Genomic DNA, 19,407 nt, shown 5'->3' with positions numbered 1-19,407 from the left:
CCCAGGTCAGGACTTTAACACTTCAGACTCCTTGGGGGGGAAGGTCCTCGAATGCCAAGAAAAAATACTTTCGCTCCCTTGAGTCCACAGTCTGAAGCTTGGCAGAGAACCCCTCGCCCGAGGCCAACGGGCATCCAGGGGCCAAGAGGACCCTGGGGTGTCCACGTGCAAAATGCTTATTTAATAATCTTACATTAAATACAAATAAAACAGTCATTTGAATTCCCCTGTTTTTTGTTTTTGTTTTTTAAACCCTCTACCCTCCATACCTTTCCAGACACCGGGAAAGGTGAATGGGAAAAAGTCAAGTTTGATGCCTTGGGAAGTGGGGGCCCGGAGTCAGGGCCACCAGCCACCAACATGTCCCTGTCCTGCCCTGATCCCTCTAGCTTTTGACCAGATTGGCGGGTATGAGCAGCTGGAGGAAGCCTACGCCCAGGCCATCCCATCCCGGACCATTGCCAACACCACCTGCCACCTGCCGCGGGCAGACGCCATGCACATGTTCCGAGATCCCTACACGGGGGACCTCCCATGGACGGGGATGACCTTTGGTCTGACCATCATGGCCACCTGGTACTGGTGCACAGATCAGGTGCGTGTCAATCCAGCCCACCCTCCTGCCTTCTGGGCCGGGCTCTGGAGGGTCCAGGTGGCCCAGCGGCCCGGCCCTGGCAAAGCCCCACGGATACCTGCTTGGTGAGTCTGGGCTGGGGCAGAGGCCGTGGACCGCATGGCTCCAGGCCCAGGGACCGGGTGCTAGGGGTCCTTGCGGTCCCGTGGGGCCTGAGCCCTCCGTTTGGAATCAGAGGAGGCCCACTGGCCACTGCCCGTCCTGGACTTCAGGTGCTTGGACTGGGAGAGTTTGGAGTACGAGATTCCAAAAGGGCTTGGCTGCTCCTCAGGGACCCTGCCATCGGCCTGGGAGCTGGCATTTCGGGCTGGCCTCGGGGTCCCAGGATCGGCCGGGGTGCGGGGCATGGGGCCCCCCTTGATCTGCCAGGAGTATGGGCTTGTTGTGGCCGGGCCTGCTTTCCTGGTAGAGCTCTGGGGGCCATCAGCAGCAGGGCGGTACCGCAGGGGTCCCGAGGTCCTCATCGGCCGCAGGAAGCCATCTTTCTCCCTGGTCCCTGAGGCAGGGACCCTATAGTGGGGGATGGGCTGGCCCTAGGAAAGAAAGAGCAGAGACAGTGAGGAGACCCCTAGGGCTGGGGGCACGACGCAGACGGCACACCTGGGTTTGCCTCCTGGCCTTGCCACTCACCCGCTGTGGCCCGAGACAAGTCTGTTTCACTACTTTGGGCCTCAGTTTCCCTGTATCCTATGGGAATATTCCCACCTTTTGCGGTTACGATAAGGCAAGTTCCTGCTGTGCCCGCCCCAGCTTCCTCCATCCACAAAGGGTGCTGGATGGGTTTGTTGGAGGGAGCACCTCGATCCAGGCCGGGAAAGTTCTAGAGGGCACGGGGGGCTGGGTCTTCTTGAGTCTGACTCTTGCTCTCTCTGGGCTGTGAACACAGCAGGGGCCCATGGGCAGTTCCAGGCAGCCCCTGGTGGCGAAATTCTTGTGGAGCAAGAGACAACCATCTCACCTCTAGACTTGGAGTCCCAAGGGCCCCACCATGGGACTGAGGCCAGCCGGCTACTACAGATGAGTGAAGGGAGGCTTCCCTGCAAGGGCCTGGCCAACCCCATCCCCAGGCCACAACCCCGAGGCCGAGATGGCAGACCTGGATCTGGACCCACAGTAGAGTGACCTCCCCCATGGCCATGGCTCCCACCCAGCATGGGGAGTATTCAAGCCGGCTCAGCCCTGGCTCTCCCTCTCTGAGGGAGAGGTCGCTAAAGGACCGTCTCTGGGCTGTGTCAGTGCGAAGTAATCCAGGACAGGAAGCTTCAGGAACCTTGGGAGGCTGGGCCTCAGTTTCCCCAGCTATTAACATATTCCCGTCTCGCATATGGGTCACCGGCACACACTGACCCGACAGCAGGTGTCTGCCCAGAATCTCAGGAGAGCGGAGGGCCCGCCTGTGCCCCTTTCCCCAGGAAACCTGTCATCTCCCCACTCAGCATGGGCCTGGCAGGACACTGCCATTTCTGGGCAGGACATCAGTCAGATTTTGCTTTCCCCTGCCTGGCCTCAAGGTCAGAGCTGGATGAGCCTTACTGCCTGGATAACAAGGTCACACCAGGGGGCTGAGGCAGTATGCTGCTGACCCCAAGGCAGTCCCGAGTACCACTGACACTGGGGCCTCACGGCCTGGCCTTACTTCCCTGTCATCCTCCCACTCAGGCTGGGTCTGCTTGGGGGACGGCCAGACCTTGGCCCAGAACCCTCACAATGTAGGTACCTTTGCCCCAGAGACCCTGTGCGTGGTCCGACTCTGCCATGACCCTCAGCAGCAAGCAAGGGCTTTGTAGGACGCCAACCCACCACTGTGCCAGGACAGCCCTCCAGTCTGGTTGGCACCAGCAGGTGGCTCTGTGTGCTGGGACCCCAGGGCTTTTCACTGGCTCTAGACTTTTTGCTACTTCCTTGTTCGTCCGCAGTGCGTAGCTGATGCTCTCAAACTCAGGAACAAGCAAACCCAAGCCCAGGAGGCAAAAAGCCCCATGGGCAGCAAGCTCAGCCGCACTCCTCCCTGACCTCGGTAGCCCTGTCTGAGCACCCTTTGTCAACAACCAGGCCGGCTTAAGACCTTCCCAGAGAGCGGTGCCAGGGTCCCAATGCTCCTGGGCCAGCCCTGTGCTGCGGCTGACCTTGAAGTTGCCCCCCAAAGAGTCTGAACTCAAGGAACCCGTGAGCAGCCAGGCACAGGCTCATCCATCACTCAGTCCTGGCAGCAGCCCTGTGGGTCAGCGGTGGTGTCCCATCCTACAAACAAAGTCCCAGGGGCTCGGGGACTTCAGTGGCTGAGAGGGGGAAGTGAGAGCCGGCTTTGGGCCGAGCCTGTGCTGAGACGTACTCAGGAGGCAACAGCCGGCTGACCCCCCAGGAAAGGTCCTGGCCTTGCTGCTCAATGCTCGCTCTGCCCGGGCGGTGAGCCTCAGCTTTTCCAGCTGCAGAATGGGGTTATGGCAACTGCCCTCCCTGCCTCCCAGGGCTGGCCACCATGAGCACAGAAGGAAATGATGGGATTTGATGTGTGGGGGGTTTTAGGGAAATGCCTTCTCCCATGAGGAGTGCAGCCATAAGACATCAGAGGGGAAGGGTCTGCGTCTAACCCCCTCCTTGTCCAGACAGGGAAACTGAGGCCCAAAGTGAGACAAGAACTTGACTCAAGTCAGAGGCAGCTGTTGGAGAAGCAGGATTGAAGTCAGCCTGACACACTCGGGGTCACCACTCCAGCGCCCCATAATGACTGTCCTACCAAGAACCGTGTCTTAGAGGGAAATGCGGGCAGCTCTGCATTCAGCCAGCATGTTTGGAAAATAAGTTCAAAATCACAGACCCTTACTTCTGAACTGCGGGTGGTGACTTCAGCTGCAAAACATACATAATTACAAGCTGCAGACTGTCCAACCCTGTGAACGTACTAAAAACCACTGAATTGTACCGTTTATGTGGCTGAACTATACGTAAATTCTAGCTCTGTGAAGTGGTTTAAAGTTACACTTAAAAAAAAAAATACAAAAGAAAATCATGTCAGAGCTAGGAGGGATCTCAGCTGCCAGGGGTTCCGATGACCTGTCCCTCCTCCCATTCTGCAGATCTGGAAACTGAGGCCCAGTTAGGCTATGTCTAGGGCTCCCCAAGGAGCCGCACTGAGGTGGCGTCTAGCATCCCTCTGCTGCCTGACCGCAGGCTTCCCCGAAGCCCAGGGTTCAAAGCTCCAGCTCCTGGGCCAGTGGTGTCAAACTGTCATTGTCAGCATCTGCTACCGGCACTCGCAAGACTGCGGCCGCTCTCGTGAGGGCGTGGGAGATGGGGTTGTGGGGAGGCGTCCCCCAGATACCATCCCACCCAGGGTGTCCTCCAGCCCTGACAGCTGCCAGTGTGGCTGGCCAGGTGGGATTCAACCCTTCCCTACTTGATAGACGAGTGAGGAGACCAAGCAGGAGTCCCGGGAACAGGACGGGCTTGCTTCCGGTGGGAATGCCATCGGGGGTCAGGCTCAGCTGTCTCAGGAAGCTCTAGGGCTAGAGAGACAGCATCCTATCTCCTGCCGCTCCCTCAGGCACAGCAAGAGGAAAGCCCCCCCCGCCAGGCTCCCCCGAGGGGAGCTGGACTCACCCCCTCCTCGTGCCCCCAGGTCATCGTGCAGCGGTCGCTGTCCGCCCGGGACCTGAACCATGCCAAGGCTGGCTCCATCCTGGCCAGCTACCTCAAGTTGCTGCCCATGGGCCTGATCATCATGCCGGGCATGATCAGCCGCGCGCTGTTTCCAGGTAGGACAGGCACGGGGGGGCTGGGCCGGGGCTGCACGGGGCCCGGGCTTCTGGGTCCTGGACCTGCAGTGGTCACCAGGAGGGGAGGCAATGGACGAATGTGAGCTGTTTCCTGGCCTAGGGGAGAGCGGAGGGGAACAGTCCCTGGGGCCAGCACCAAAGGGACTGACATGAGCTTTAGACAGGAACCGCTTACTGCTGTGTGACCTTGGGGGTGTAAAGGACGTCTCTGTGCTGTCACCAAGTAAGGGTGTGGACCACCCGCATGGCTGGGCAGAGTCAACTCCCTATAATTCGTGTCTGATATCTCCGGGTATTTTAAGCGCGTTTCTTTCTGGCTCCCAGTAGCTGGCTTCGGTTGTCTTGATGGGGCACGGGGGCTGTGGGTCCCCAATGTCGGAAAGACCTGCCACATGTGTAGTCCTGGGTTGTTGCTACCTACCCCCACCCCGTTCATCAGTTTCCCCACTGTAGCAGGCAAAGCTATCTGATCTGGGGATCTGGTACCCTGGAAGACGACCACTCCGGCTGCTCAGACCTGGGGGAGGGATCCCTCCTGGGCAGGAACCCCGACTCACCTGTGTCTCCTTGTCTGTGGAATGCGGGGCCTGTGTCCTCCTCGGAGTACCCGCCTCTTCTCTCTCCTGACCTGGGGCCCACAGCGAGCCACCCAGGGGTCCACCAAAGGTCCCGTGGGTCACATGGGGGGCACTCAGCTGCCGGCGGGGGTGCTGGGCCGGCCCGTTGGCTACCTGCTCTGAGTGGCGCCTCTGGAGAGGGGCCGAGCGCCCCCTCACCTCAAAATACTCATCTGACACAGAAGAGGAGGCCACAGAGGGCCGCCGGGGGCCAGGGCCGTGGCCAGAGCTGCCCGAGAGGCTGTCCTGGTCACTGAGGGTCACGTAGTCGTCGTCATCTTCCTCGTCCTCCCCATCTAGCCCATTGGGGATCACCGCTCCCTGCCCGTCAGGGTCGTCCTGGGTCACAGACAGCTGCCGCTGCAGTGGGGCGTGGCCAGGGCCCAGGGTCCTGGGTGGTGTGCCGACTGTCCCATTCTGCGGAGTCTCCTCTTCTGGGGTCCCCAGGGTCCAGTCAACACTGCCACTGTCCTGGGCAATCACCTCTGCCACAGGGACCGTCCGGGGCTTGGGCACGGGGGGCTGTGGCTCGGGGTCCCCCTGGGGAAGGCCGTTCTCCGCTGGGCCCCCATCCTGGGGGTCACTGGGCCCAGGGGCGGGGCTGCAGTCCTGGCTTTGCCTCCATAGCTGGGTGCCGGCTTGGGAGGTGTCTCGGATCTTGATGCGGTTCATCTGGCTGGGTTGGGGGTTCCAGATATTGGGGTCAATGATGTTGATGTAGCCCAGGATGTCGCTGCCGGGCTCGGGGTCCGGCTCCACCCACGTGGGCAGGTACTCAAACATGTTGGCCCGCTCCAGGTTGAGCAGGCCGGGGTGGACGGGCGGGGGCGCCTCCAGGACGTCTCCGGGCCGCTCTGCCAGGGTGGCGCCCCGCAGCCCGGAGGGCTTCTTGACCTCCTGCTTCTCTGAGGAGGTCTTGGCGATCTCATCGGCGCTCTTGGCCTTGACCAGTGCGTACTTGGGGTTGACGAGCTTCTTGGCTACAGTGCCCGAGGGCACCAGTGGCACCACAGAGGGCAGCACGATGGGCTCAGGCTCGGGCTCCTTCTCCATGGTGATGCCCTTGAGGCTGACACCGTGGGACATGAGGTACAGCTCCTGGAACTGCCGGTCAAACATCTCCACCACCTGTCCCGACAGCACGGAGATCACGTTCCGGTCTGTCCTTGCGGCCGACCACGTGAAGCTGCAGTACAGGGAGACAAGGCGGCCGGGTCAGGCACTGGAGGGCTGGCCTCCTCCCTCCAGCCGCGGGTCCCCAGTCTAGGGAGTCCTCCCCAGCCCCCGCAGTGGGCGTCTGAGCAAGCCCTCGTGCACCCAGAGGCCAACGCTCCTCAGACTGGCCACGGGGGCCTGGATGGAACCGAGAAGTGAGCACAAGCCTCAGGGTCAGACCTGAGTCTGGGACAGGTCATGTGCACCAGGCTGCTCCCACCTGTGTAAAACAGCACAGTGGGGCGCTCCTTGGAGTATTAGAGCACCCCCGTGAGACTGCTCATGGGATGCAGAGTACAGCCCTGGCGTGGTCCAGCACACGGGGCAGGTGCTATCCTCGGGGGCTTGGCTGCATGGATGACGTGGCTGGGGACCCACCCCCCCGCTGTCCCCTGCACGGCAGGGTTTGCAGAGCTGCGCCACGGCCATCCTCGTCCTGGCCCATCCTAAGGCAGCTCTCCAAGGGACCTCCCCGTGTGCTTGGCCCACACCCACCTCTAGGCGGGTGACAGCTCTGGCTGGCACAACAGTCTTGAGGACAGGAGTCCTCCCTTGCCTGCTTCCGGAGACTGGTGGGCGGCATGCGGGCGTGCCCCAACCCCGCTCACACCTCAGCAGTTTTGGGACCCATGAACAGGAATAACCAGGGTGTCATAAGGCAGGATTAAGGGCAGAAGCCAGCTGGGAACAGGAGCCACCTCTGTCCCCAGCCCCCAGAAAGCTGGAGAGTCACCTGTAGGAGCCACAGATGGCCCGGTCTCCATCCACGAACATGAACTTCTGGGCCAGGGCACCCTTGAACTTGGTGGCTGACCGTGTGAAGAACTCTGTTCCCCCGCTGCTCCGCACCCTGAGATTCTGCGTTGGGGGACAGGAGGCAGAATTACATGACCACGGCACTGATCACGCTGGTGGGGGTGGGGGCGGGCGACAACCTATGCCCGGTGCTCAGGACGGTGGTAGGGGGTAGACTTTGTGCAGGGGGGTGGGTGGTGTATGTGAGGACCACAGGGTCGGGGGTCCAAGGCAGGAAGTGATGGGAAGACAGAAAGGAGGGTGGTGCTAGTGAAAAGGGGCATGGCGCAGGATGGTCTGGGTGTGGCCAGAAGGGTGTCCACAGCGCAGATGTGGGCAGGATGAGACCTGCGGGGCCAGGCCAGCATGGGACAAGCCGCTGCAGGGGTGGGAGGCTGTTGCAGGGTCTTGAGCAGGAGGGGCGTGCAGATGCAGTTTAGAAAAGTAACATGGGGGCTGTGCAGCTGGGGAGAAGGGAGGACTGCCTTCAGGGATGGGCGTATTGCTGTTGGACAAACCTGTGGCCTTTCCCAGGAGAGTACTGGCCAGGTCCCTCTCCCCGTCTTCCCCACTCGGCTGTCTCAGTGTCCCTGCTGAGCCCCGCTCACTGAGGACGGGGCTCGAAGCAGACTCTCCTACCTCCTCATGGGCCAGCTCACGGCCTGCCACCCAGCAGTCGATCAGTAAATGGCTGAACCCACAGGGCAAGCTGGAAAGCCCCTGAGAGCTAAGACTCAGAGGGAGGACATGGGGTTTCCTTGGTGTCATGAGCAGACACTATTGCCTGTGTCTGAGCCAGGTCGCTCCTGCCTTTCTCTGGACTCTGGCCAAGGAAGGGCCCTTTCTCCTTCCCTGATGTGCCGTCTATGGGGCGCTGTAGGGCTCCGACTGCTGGCTGCCCTTCCCCCAGCAGGAGGTTCTTCCTCTGAGACAGGGACGGGTTCGAAAAGCCAGCGGGGGGCGGGGGGGGGGAGGACAGACGGACACGGGAGGCGCCAGGAAGGGCAGAGAGCCTTGGCTGAGACCCAGGAGTGGAGGGGACCCCAAAGTAAAGCCTCAGGATAGGAAAGACCCTTGGGCTTACTGGTGTGAGTGTGGCCCCGGCAGGGTGTTGGAAACCCAGGCTCCCGGAGTGGGGGGGCCTGGAGAGGTGCCCCTGGACGGGTCAGGCTGGGAGTTTTAGGTTTAACGTAAGCCCCACGGAATCTGACCCCTGCCCAAGGCAAGAACTCCTTGGCAGCATTCTGACACGTCTGTCTGCCGGTCCCCAGACGGGAGTCACTCCCTCCAGAGGGATCTGTGCGGACTTCGCTCACCCCTGCCCAGGCCCCCAGCTGCAGACCAAGGGGAAGGTGATGAGGCTCCCACACGGGAGGTGGGGGTGGAGACAGAGGAGTCAGAACCCCAGCTCTGGGTTGGGGGGGGCTGGTGCTGGGGCGAGCTCCCGGGAGGCTGACATCCGGAAGTCAGGGATGAGTGGATCAGGTGGGAAGAGGGTGCAGCATTCCAAACGTGGGAACACAAAGACCAGGCAACGGGAGCAGCATCTACGACCTGCGAGGACTTTGCGGGAGGAGGGTGGGCGATGGAGCCTGCACAGCGGGCTCGGCCACATGCCGATGAAAGACCCTACCCAGGCTCCGGGGCCGGCTCTGCCCTGGGGGCAGTAGGGAGCCACTAAGGACTCAGAGCAGGGAGTGACAGGGTTGGAACTGCCCCTCCAAACAGTCCTGGCATCCAGTGGGAGGGTGCACGCAGTGAACGGGGCCAGGGGCAGGGGAGAGGGGGGAGGAGAGGGCTTCTGCTGGGCAGGGGGTACACGTCCTGTCAAGGCGGGGGTGATGGGGAGAAAGGAACGGGTCTAAGAGAGCCGGAATCCGTCCTTCCCTCGGACCCCCAGCCCAAGGGTGCTCCTGCGTCTGCTCCTTCTGTGATGGGAACCAGACCCCTCTCTGCTGGGCAGTCCCAGGACAGTCCCAGGGCATTCCCCAGACGGCAACCATATGGCATGGATGCCCACCTTTGTTGTTGGGCCCAGCCCCGTAGGCAGATAAGCCTCTCCTCCCAGGGCCGGCTCCCCTGCCCCCCAGGCTGCGTGTCTGTACACAGCCAGCTCAGCAGGAAGCTGGCCATAACCCAGGACAATTAGAGCTCGTGACTTTGTACCCAACACAGAGCATGCTTGGGGACCAGAAGCTGGAACAAAGATCCTGGAGGCGGTGTGAGGCCTTTCCCTGCCACCTGTGCCCGACCACAGCTCAGCTCTGTGGCTTCTGTGGGCTCCCGGCCCAGAGCTCTGCCTGCTGGGGCCACAGGCTGCTCCTTGGCCTGGAAGAACAGACACCAGCCTCAGTCCCCCTCTCAGCAGTATCTGCCCCCGCCCACCCCAAAGCCCGTCCCCATGAAGGGCTCAGAAGGTCACCACCTACATCTCAGAGTGACTCAACTCCAAGTGAGAGGAGCCTTGGCTCCGCCGGATGTGCTGTGTGACTCTAAGCAGGGTCCTGGCCCTCTCTGGGCCTCACTTTCCCTGTCCGCACGCTGCACAGATGGCCTCAGGCTCTAAGGCCCATCCGACCCTGCGGCCAACAGCAGCGGGTGGGGGATTGTGGCAGCCCCCTGGCAGCACCCCCTTCCCATCATGGCAGCTCCCCTGTTTGTTCCTGGGGCGGCGGGGGGGCCCGCCCCATGGGGCCTGGCCCGGATGAGGTAACGTCTCAGGGCTTGGGTGCACAAGGTAGAGGATTCCACAAAGCCGCATTGTCTCTAAGCCCCAGGGCACCCCCAGCAGAGCACGTCGCAGGCAGGGTGGAGGACACCCAGACGGGCTCCGGTGGGGTGCCTGGGCAAGGCCTTGGACACTCGGGATTCTTAGCTTCCTCGGACACAGAAGGGGGCAGCGATCGGTCCCTGAGACAACCTCAGGGAAGGACTGGGCAGCGCTCCGTCCGCTCCAAGAGCAGCTGTGGCCCCAAGCATGTGTGGGGCACGGTGGGGTGGGCACTAGGCCGGGGCAGACTTGCAGGTGCCTGCCCGCAACTCCCTACTGGGCCTCCTATGCTCACAAAGATGCAACCTGACCCCGTACCAAGCTGCTCGGGGCCCCACGTGGGCTGGTGGCAGGCCAAGGGGACAAGCCCAGTCCCCCGCTGGAGCAGGTGGGTCACTCGGGCTCTGGCCAAGCATGGCTCCAGTCCCAGCTGGGCCTTCCTAGGCCCCAGTTTGCTCACCTGTGAAGGGGGCTCCCCAGCCTTCTGCTTCGGGGCTACTATGAAAGCCTGAGGAAATGCAGGGGTGGTGGGTGAGGGCCAGTGAGGTGCCTGGCACTCGACAGACCCTCCACATCCGTGAGAGTGTGACAGCACGTGCAGTGCGGCAGGGACGTGACCCCTTCTGCTCATGGGGGGCAAGAAGGGACCAACATGGAGGACCAGAACATACCTAGAACGTCATGGGTCAGCCTGGGGAGGCCAGGACCGGCAGCCAGTTTGTGATGGTAGGAAGGGAGCTCAGCGAGGGGTGTGACCGGCCCATGGTCTCCAGTTGGTGGGGTCCAGCCCCCAGTTGTCCCGTGGTAGCCTCTGCGGGGGTCTGCTGGCATTGCCCAAGGAGGAGCCCAGAGATGCACCCTGACCAGGCCTGGCTGGTGACAGTGAGATTAGCCTGCTGTGCCAACTGCAGGGGACAGAAAGCCCATGTCCTCATGTACTGGGCAGCCAGCCAGCCTCTGCTCTCCTCTAAAGGGTCTGTTTCACTCTGTCACGGGGGTCCGATAGCCATGCTCACCGTGGCCTCCCGGGGCCATCACGAAGCTGGGATGAGGGGATGGGGCAGCGCTGAGCCAGCCCAGCTCCAGGACCTTGACTCGGAGGGGCTCCTGGCCCCTCCCACAGGCCAGGTCTATCGGGCCTGGCACTGCTGACATTCTGGGCCAGATGATGTCCAGTTGCAGGGGCTGTGCACTGCACACGGCACATTTAATGGCGGCTCTGGCTTCTACCCATCCGATGCCAATAGCCCCCTCCCAGTCACAACCACTACAAAAGCCCCCGAACATCGACAAATGGGCCAAGCCAGGCAAACCCTACATGGTTGGGAAGTACTGCCTCACCCCCCGAGCCCATTACAGAGACAGGCCAGGATCAGAGACAGCAGGACAGCAGTGGGGGGAAACCCTGGGTGCCAGAATGGGGCCGAGGCTGGCCTGGCTGGCGTGGAACTTGAGCCACAGACTGAATTCCTGCGTCCTCATCAGGGTGGCTGCTGGTTTTTCCAGTCTGGCGGCACAAAGCTGACTACCTTTTCCGATCAGCCAGGCATCTCGCTGCTCTGGTCCTGTCTCAGCTGCGAGGCTTGAGGCCCAGCCCAGCCTGCCTAGCTCCCCCTGCCTCTGGGGCATCCATCGGCCCTCAGTCTCACCCCAAATGTGACTGGGTTACCTGTTGAGGCACTGTGCCCTGTGCGGACCAGAGGGCTGGGTCCTCTTTTCCGGCCCTGTTCTCTGTTTGTAATATGAGATGCTCATTCCCACACTCCCTGCCTAAAGGAGTTAGGGGTCAGCCGAGCCAGCAGGCTGGAGGGCTTGGGGACGGCTGGGACCCTCACACCTGGGAAGGTGCTAGTGCTTGGCCTTCCAACTCCGCTAGAAAGCACGAGTGGGCTTAGCCCAAACAATGCCGCAGCTGTTTGCAGAATATGCTGTGGGAGCTCAGAGCTCAGGAGGCATGAGGCTGGGGTGGGGGTGGCTCCCAGCCCGAACACAGCTGGAAGCGGGAGGGAAGCCCCTTGGCTCTTAGACCAGAGCTGGGATCTCACGAGAAGAGCTCCAGGACAGGGCAGGGAGAGCTCATGACTGAGCGCCCTGCCCCCACATGGCTTCCTTTACTCTTCAGAGAAGCCCTGCCAAATAAATGGGGGAGAGTCCCATTTTTCAGACAAGGAAACTGAGGCTGAAAAAGATTTCATATCTTCGTCCAGGGTCACGGCGCAGGTGGCAGAGCCAGGGCTCAGTCCTGGCTCCCGGCCCTGCCCAGACCGGTGCCCAACACCCCCATGGTCACAAGGATGACCCCAACAGGCACAACCGATCCCGGGCCCATAGAAGCTGAGGGCAGGTCACTGCAGAGCTGGGCAGGGGTGGCCGGCGGCTGAGGCGGGCCCAGGGATTACTGGCAAAGGAAGTGCTCCTGAGACAGGTCCAGACCCAGTTGGCCCGCAGGCAGGGAGGTAGGCCAAGCAGGCAGGCCCTCAACAAGGTGACACCTGGCCAGGGCCGGGTGCATAGGAGCCCTTGGCCAACTGCCCAGGCTGTGGAGGGGGTGGGCTCAACAGCAAGAATGAGGGGGTCAGGGGCATCCGTTCTTTCCCATGAAGGGCCCACCCCTCCGTCGTGGCATCTGGCTCCTGGGTACTCATGTCACTGCAGACCGTCCCTGCAGACGGTCTGGACCATGCTCTGTTCCCCAGAGCAGGGACCCCTGGTTTGAACTGCCCTGCCCATGCTTCTGGCTCTGGCCTCATTTCAAGCTAAAGTGCGGGGGGAGGCCGCACACCGCACCCTCGCCTGCCCCGGGCCTGGGATTTATAACTTCTTGTTATTGCCAGCAGCTGTGTAACTCCCCTTAGCACATGGAGCGCTTTTATAACCACTGTCTCCTCTAATTTCATCCTCAAACAAGCCTATGAGGCATCATCACGGCCACGAGGCACCGGAGGCTCAGACAGGGGGAGCCACGTGCCCGAGTCTCACAGTGGGTCTGCACGGTGAGCCCCCGTGGGCAGTTCTGGGACTGCCCCAATGGCAGGTGCGGCCTCAGCCGGGGAGGTCAGGCGCCGAGGCTCTCTCCCTCCTGGTCTGTGCCAACTTCTCATTACTGGTGGTCAGGTTCAGCCGCTGACTTGGCAGAATGCCTCTGGGCAAGTCACAACCTCCCTGCGGCCTCAGTTTCCCCATCTGCCCCACAGGGAGCCTAGTCTGTGGCCCTCGAGGCCCAGCTTAGGCATTTCAGGCCCCTATGAAGCTGTGGGGCTGCAACAGATTCTGAGCTCCCCCCACCCCCCGATCACACCGGGGAGCAGAGGCAGGATGGTGGGCGGGCAGTGAGGGCAGGAGCCAACCTCCCAGGAGCGAGCTGAGCAGCCCCAGGGCCGCGTTCTCAGCCCAGTCCTGCTTGCCTCTCACTTCCCGGGAGCTCTGAGCGCTCTGAGCAGACTTACACTTGAGACTTCCCTACGAAGAAGACACACAGGACAGGGGCGAGGCCAGTCCCCGGTTCAGATCCTGCTCGGCATGGACAAGCCCACTCCTTGCGTCTTCATCCCACTCCAGGCACATGTGCGGGGGTGGAGCCACGCGAGTGTGTAAACCGTCCACTGGGCTCGTGGCAAGGGTGCAGGGGATGGGCCCAGAGGTTCTCTGATCTGCTGCCCACAGGGCAGAGGCTTCTGCAAGTCGCCTTTCAAAAGACGCCTTTTCTACACCCTGGACCTCTCCAGCGTGAGCTGTCTGCCCCGGGAGTTGATTCTCGGTGCTAATTACACGGCGGGCAGAACGCTGGGTGAGTGTGGCGCTTGGGGTCAACCCACCAGGGAGACCACATAAAAATGTCCCAACAGCCACAGACTCACCGTCCGGAGAGCTCATACCCACTTGAAAGGGCTCGGCTGGGATGGGTGGGCATACCTGATGAACACCGACAAATTACAGGCACAGGAACCCAGCCTCTTGTTAACTAGTCTGGCGTCCCCCCTTCTCTGGGGATTGTGTTTAGATCACAGGCCGGAAGCCCGAGGAAACGTGACCCGTCAAAAACTGGGACTCGGCCAGGGAGCTCTAGTGCTGGCCCCCAATCCCCTTATGCTTAACTTACTGGCCGCGAGTGACACTAGCACAAGTGCCTCAATTTCCTCATCTGTAAAATGGGAACAACTGCCCTATCCCACTGGGTCGTCATGCGGAGTCAATAAATCAACTGTGTCAGGTGCCTAGGATGGGACTGACCCATGTGAAATTCTGTGAAAGCATTCACTGTTGTCATGCACACTCATCCATACTCTTCTCGGGACCATGCTGCATACAGTAGGTGCCAAGCGATAGCTCGGTGGAAGGAGGGCTCCTCCTGCCCCCAAACATGGGATCAAATGCAGGGTGTCGGAGTGGAAGAGCCCAGCCACAGTGGCCCATCTGGCCCTCTTCAGGACCATTGTGATCCCGGAGCCCAGAGACAGGAGGTGATGAACCCAAGGACACACAGCAAAGCAGCGCTAAGAACCTGGGTTCATGCTGATCCCTCCACCTCTGCTCCATGCTGTCCTTCCCTAGGAAGCCCTTTCTATGCTGCTCTTCCTCCTCCAATTTATTTGAACTCTGCAGCCATCAAGGAAGCCTTCCCTGACCTCAGCCCAAGGAAACTTCTGCTGGAGCCAGATCCTAAAACCGGGGGGTGGACATCATACAGACACAGATTCTGGCTTAAGCCCAAGAATCAGAGTCAGAGCTCTCCAGATCAGATGTGAGCTGTGGAAGCCTGGGTGGTGAGCACCCTGTCACTAGAGGCATGCAAGCAAAGACAGGTAATCAATGTGGCCTGGGCTGCTCAGAGATCACACGTGATATAGCACCTTGCGTCAGCTCTGGCCCTTAACTACCACTTATCTTATCTCTGTCGGAGGAGGTAGAGAGCGTCCTGTCCCCCTGGGCAGCCAGGCAGAGGTCAGGTGACCACATGGCAGGAGGCTCCAGGATGCCTGCACTCTCTGTGCCTGGCATGGGGCTCCATCCCTAGGAGGCAGGTGCTGCAAGTGTTTGCTGACCCACTAAGTGACTGCTCGGTCATTCTGGACCGGCCAGCTCACCTTGAGGTGCCCCGGGTGCATGCGGGCCCGCTCACACATGTGCAGGAAGTATTTGACGTTACTCTCGTCCACAATGATGTACACGGCCACCTTCCTCTTGAAGCCGGCGTCCAGCAGGTCCTTGAAGATGTCCACGTCGGTGAACATGTCCATGACCACAGCTATCACCTGCAAGTGGGAAGAGACCAGGGCTGTTGGGCAGCGTGGCAGCGGGGACAGGTGCCCCGGCAGGACGCACAGCCCTCCTACCCCTACCCTCGTCTCTGGGCTCCCCTGCTAGCCCTGCCCCTCCCCCACCCCCCCAGCCTCAGCACTGGGACTGGCAGCGATGGGCTGGGGGCCTCTCTGGTCCCAAAGTTATAGGGTTCAATGCTTAGGGTACGAGATTCTCAATCTGTAGCCCAGACTGGACTTTCTGGAGCCGCGGGACTGGAGAAGCATGTCTTCTATGTCCAGAATACAAAACGACAGAAAACAAAGCCTTGTATCCTGGTCAGTGAGGCCCGTGGAGGGAGGAGAGAATGCCTGGGAGCCAGGCAGAGTCTGCATCCTGAGGTTGGGGACGTGCTGGGGCCAGCCCCCAGGGCAGCCGGCCCTCCTCATCGGGATCAGAGATCAGGGCTCAGCGCAGGGGCACCCCGTTCTGGTCCCTTCCTGGCCTGCATTCCTGATCCAGAGCAGCCCACACCATCACCTGCCACCTCCCACCCTGGGATGCTGAGGTAGACCAGATGTGTCAACAGCCAGGAAGGCAGCAGCTGGCACAGGCGTTCTTGAGGTCACCTGCGCGTCCCCGGGCTGGCGTGGGCTTGGGCAGGCTTTCCACTACCGCCTCTCCTGTCTGTCTGAACAGAGCCCAAAACCAGCACATGCGCTCTATTATGTGACAACATCTGTCCCCGCAACAGCCGACCTCCAGCCTCCAGGCCCTGGCTCAGGGTGGGGCCCCAGAGGTCAGAGTGCATCTGGCCCAGGCCCTAGCCCCACGTGGGCAGTGACAGGCAAAGGGGAAGAACAGGGTGGTTGGGATGAGCTCATCTGGCTTGAGGGGTAGTCAGCAGATGCTTGGGACAGCTGAGGCTTGGTGACCATCTCTGGCCCTCCTTCTCATCCCTCCCTCCCCGTGCTACTGGGCAGCCAAGGGGAGCACAGGGGACTGGGGCCTGAGGCCGACAACCAGCACAGATATCCGACCCCTCCAGCCCTTCGAGACCAGCACCACTGCCCTGTCCAGGGCCCGAGAACCTTCTAGAAAAGACTTAAGAGGCCAGGGACTCGGCCTCATAATGAGCTGGGAGTGGTCAGTCTAGAACCTACCTAGGCCCACTAGGAAGCCAAGTTCACCCCCACCGTGAGGGTGGCCTGACAGGCTCCCCTACACTGATCTGTAGGTGCAGGTGAGGGACAGGCAGCCTGGGGCCTGCCAGGGATGAGTCCACACGCTCGGGTGAGCTCACCCAGCTAGCCCTTGCAGGCCCGTGTGGGCTCCTCCCTGCCTTGCCCTGTCCCGGACACGATTTGTGTGACCCAGAGCAGACACCTAGCTTCTCCAGGCCCAGCTTTCTCTGTGATCCAACAGGGGCAGGGAGCTGCAGGAGAAGCTGGGCTCCGTCATGGCTGAGGCCCAGGATTCACTCCGTTCTCTGGGGAACATCCACTCGCAGGCTTTGGGTCTCTGAAGGGCTGTTTCCGGTGGGGCAGAGGGCACGGGTACAGTCCAGGCAGGGGCTAGGACAAGCAGGGGGAAGCCAACAGAGACAGACGTTGGGGTCAGTACAGGAGGCGCCTTCTGATCCAAAGTGAGGCAAGGGTCTTGACAGGGAGTGAGCTCCCCATCCCAGGACGTATTTAAGGAAAGGCCAGAGATTGCTTGGCAAGGAGATGGTTGAGGGGCAGATGAGACACAAGGGCAGCTGAGTGGGCTCAGGACAGCTTTGGACTTCACCAGTGGAGCTTGAGAGACCTTGAGGTGGATGGGATGGTAGCAGGGACTTCCTCGCCTGGGACTCCACAGCCCCAGAGTCAGCCCTGGGAATCCGCTGGATAAGGTGCTCCTGGAGGCAAAGAGCATCTCGTGCCACCCTGGGAAGGGCGCAGCTGACACGTGTCTCCTTGGAGGCAGACAACACATCAACCCTTGCTCCCTTGTCACTGCCATCCCTGACCAGATTGGTCAGGCCTGCTTCCAGGCCCCACCTGCTATGGCAGATGGGGACTTGCCCTGGGCCTGGGCTGGGGGACATGCCCCAGCAGGACCCACTCCTCGTGTATCCTTCCCCACGTCACCCTCCGGCAGGTAGGGTACTGGATGCAGTGGGCCTGAATCTGTTGGGGCCTGCCCCCCCATGGTGGGTCCCTCCCATGGGGTCCCGGGGCTGAGTGCCGGCTCTTCTGAGACACTGGTTTCCGTGCCAAGACACAAAGGAGGGCCTGTAACAGGTGCCAGCTGATGCCAGGAGCGGGGAGGGGTGCTTGGCATTCCTGAAGCACTGGGATGATGCTGGGGGAGGGGGCCTGTTGCTCCCCAAGGAGGCCCCACAGTCCCGCCTACTGTTCCCCATTCTGGACCTGGGAGAGCTGGAGCCAGACACTCGAGGCTAGAACCCGGGTCTTGCGCTGTGGGATGGTGTAACGTTCAGTCCTCAAACAGGTGGTGAGGCAGTGGTCACTGTTCCCATTTTACAGATGAGGAAACTGAACCACAGAGTGGTTCACTCCCTTGCCTAATTATCTGCTTTGGTGGCCCAGCTGGCCCACGAAGCTGTGACTTCATCCAGGTGAGAGCCCCCATTCGGAGATAGCATGCGGCATGGTCTAAGGCAAGCCTCGGGGAGCTGCTGTCCACTAAGAATATGACCCAGTGGTCAGGGTCACAGGAACGAGGGAAGCCCAGGACAAGCCATGGCCCCTCTCGGGCCCTCGGTTTCAGTATCTGCAAAATGCGGGTGTCAGCCTCGCTCACTGCTATGGTCCTCCAATCCACGCATCGTGGCTGGAGCCCAAAGCTCCTGGCCCGGCGTCGAGGGCACAGCCCCCCGCTGCAGCCCAGCTCACACAGATGCCAGAAGGGTCCCAGGCAAGACCAGGGCCAAAGCCACAAAGACACTGGAGGGGAGGCTGGAACCTGGAGACCACCCTTGTGCTGCCGTATGTTAAATGACTGCACTGGGAAAAGGCAGGTGGGCTGGGTCCCCGCTTTGAACCCTGTGCCTCAGGACCACAGGAACTGGTGTGTCCACGTAAGCAGCGGGACAAAGTGCCCAGATGCCAGGGGGTCCCCCAGCAGGCATGAGCGCATCCCGCATCCCGGTCCTGGCATCGCTGGGGAGCCGACAGGGCAGCGACAGCCCCACAACACAGAACCTACCCAGAAGACACAGACCAGCTCACAAGGCAAGGAAGGTCTCCAGGGGGTCCCTGTATCTCACGGATCAGAAAGTCCTTTTTTGAAGAAAGGCACAGAACCAGGAGGGACCAGATACCCGTGACCACCATCCCCGTTCTCAGCCCCAAAGGGCAGCACACTGGGGTCTGGATGATACCCAGGGGGAGCAGGAGGACAGCCATACCCCAGAGGGGGGCCAGCCACGCAGTGGGTGAGGCTGGAGCAGAGGGGAACGTGGCAGGGATCGGTATAGGCATGGGGCTTGAGCACGCTTTAGACCCAAATAACCGGTATATGCAAGCTCCCAAGATGCGTTCCTCCAGGGGTTCCCCACAGCCCCTTTTACCACGCCCTCCCCAATCCGATCTCCGGCACGGCCTCCCATGCCCCCACCACGGGCACTTCCATCGTCCAGGTGGTTACTGGGGGTATGTGAACAAGGGGGGCAGTGTCTGAGCCACAAAGGAGCAGCAGCCCCCCACCCGTGGCTTCGGTCCCCAACACACACAGCCGGAAGCTTCGTGATACCTCCTGCTGGGGCCAGTGCATGGGTGGGGGTGCTGGTGTCCCCCAGTCCCCCCTGGGGCCGCCACAGGAGTCTGAGTCCCTGGGCAAGGACAGCGTGGGCCCAGAGTTGGAGCTCAGGGCTCCAAGCCAGGGTCCAGCTCAACATGAGTCGTGTCTCTCTCTGGGTCAGTGTCGTCATTGTAAAACGGGGAAGGGGGATGTGAGGCCTGAGGTTGGACCTCCTGAGGGATCTCCGACTCCCTAGGCCCTGCCCAGGTGCCCTGATGGCTTGTCTGAGCCAGCCGGAGCATCTTGCTGGGCTGACCGCCACTCTGCCTCCCTCTGCCCCACTGGCATGGGACCTCCACTTGCCGCAGCAGGCAGACACCCGGCCTGCAGCTCCTGGCACCCCCACCCCGGCGCTGTTCCATGGACTTCCTGTGACCACAGAATCCACTCTTGGGGCAGAACTGTGCTCACGGGCCTGGGGGTCAAGCAGGTGTGTGGAAGTGCTGGGGGAGGAAGGCCAGGGGCAAGATGCCCCAGGGGTTCCACACGCAGCTGGAAGACCGCTGGCCAGGGGCCCAGCCTTGGCACCAACATCTCTCCCCAACATCTGACCCC

General features: G+C 61.4%; 2 protein-coding genes across 3 annotated transcripts in view; one reads left to right on the top strand and one right to left on the bottom strand.

The window, feature by feature from the left end:
• Nucleotides 1-19,407, top strand: part of SLC5A10 (solute carrier family 5 member 10) — a 58,990-nt gene that overhangs the window by 13,734 nt on the left and 25,849 nt on the right. For both annotated transcript variants that reach the window (XM_032841316.1, XM_032841315.1), the window contains 2 exons: nt 390-595; nt 4,254-4,389. In XM_032841316.1, the coding sequence (XP_032697207.1) occupies nt 390-595; nt 4,254-4,389 (342 nt within the window). The remainder of the gene's footprint in view (nt 1-389; nt 596-4,253; nt 4,390-19,407) is intronic.
• The window catches only part of FAM83G (family with sequence similarity 83 member G), a 29,177-nt gene continuing 9,930 nt past the window's right edge, over nt 161-19,407 (bottom strand). The window contains exons 3-6 of the mRNA XM_032841314.1: nt 14,892-15,059; nt 6,976-7,100; nt 4,968-6,213; nt 161-1,167 (exon numbers count right to left, since the gene is read on the bottom strand). Of these exons, the coding sequence (XP_032697205.1) occupies nt 760-1,167; nt 4,968-6,213; nt 6,976-7,100; nt 14,892-15,059 (1,947 nt within the window). The 3' untranslated portion in view covers nt 161-759. The remainder of the gene's footprint in view (nt 1,168-4,967; nt 6,214-6,975; nt 7,101-14,891; nt 15,060-19,407) is intronic.

This window comes from Lontra canadensis, unplaced genomic scaffold, assembly GCF_010015895.1.
Source record: "Lontra canadensis isolate GAN:19392208 unplaced genomic scaffold, GSC_riverotter_1.0 scaffold122, whole genome shotgun sequence".
NCBI lineage: Eukaryota > Metazoa > Chordata > Mammalia > Carnivora > Mustelidae > Lontra > Lontra canadensis.
Note: the sequence above shows the minus strand (reverse complement) of the source record. Positions and strands in the feature narration are given on the sequence as shown.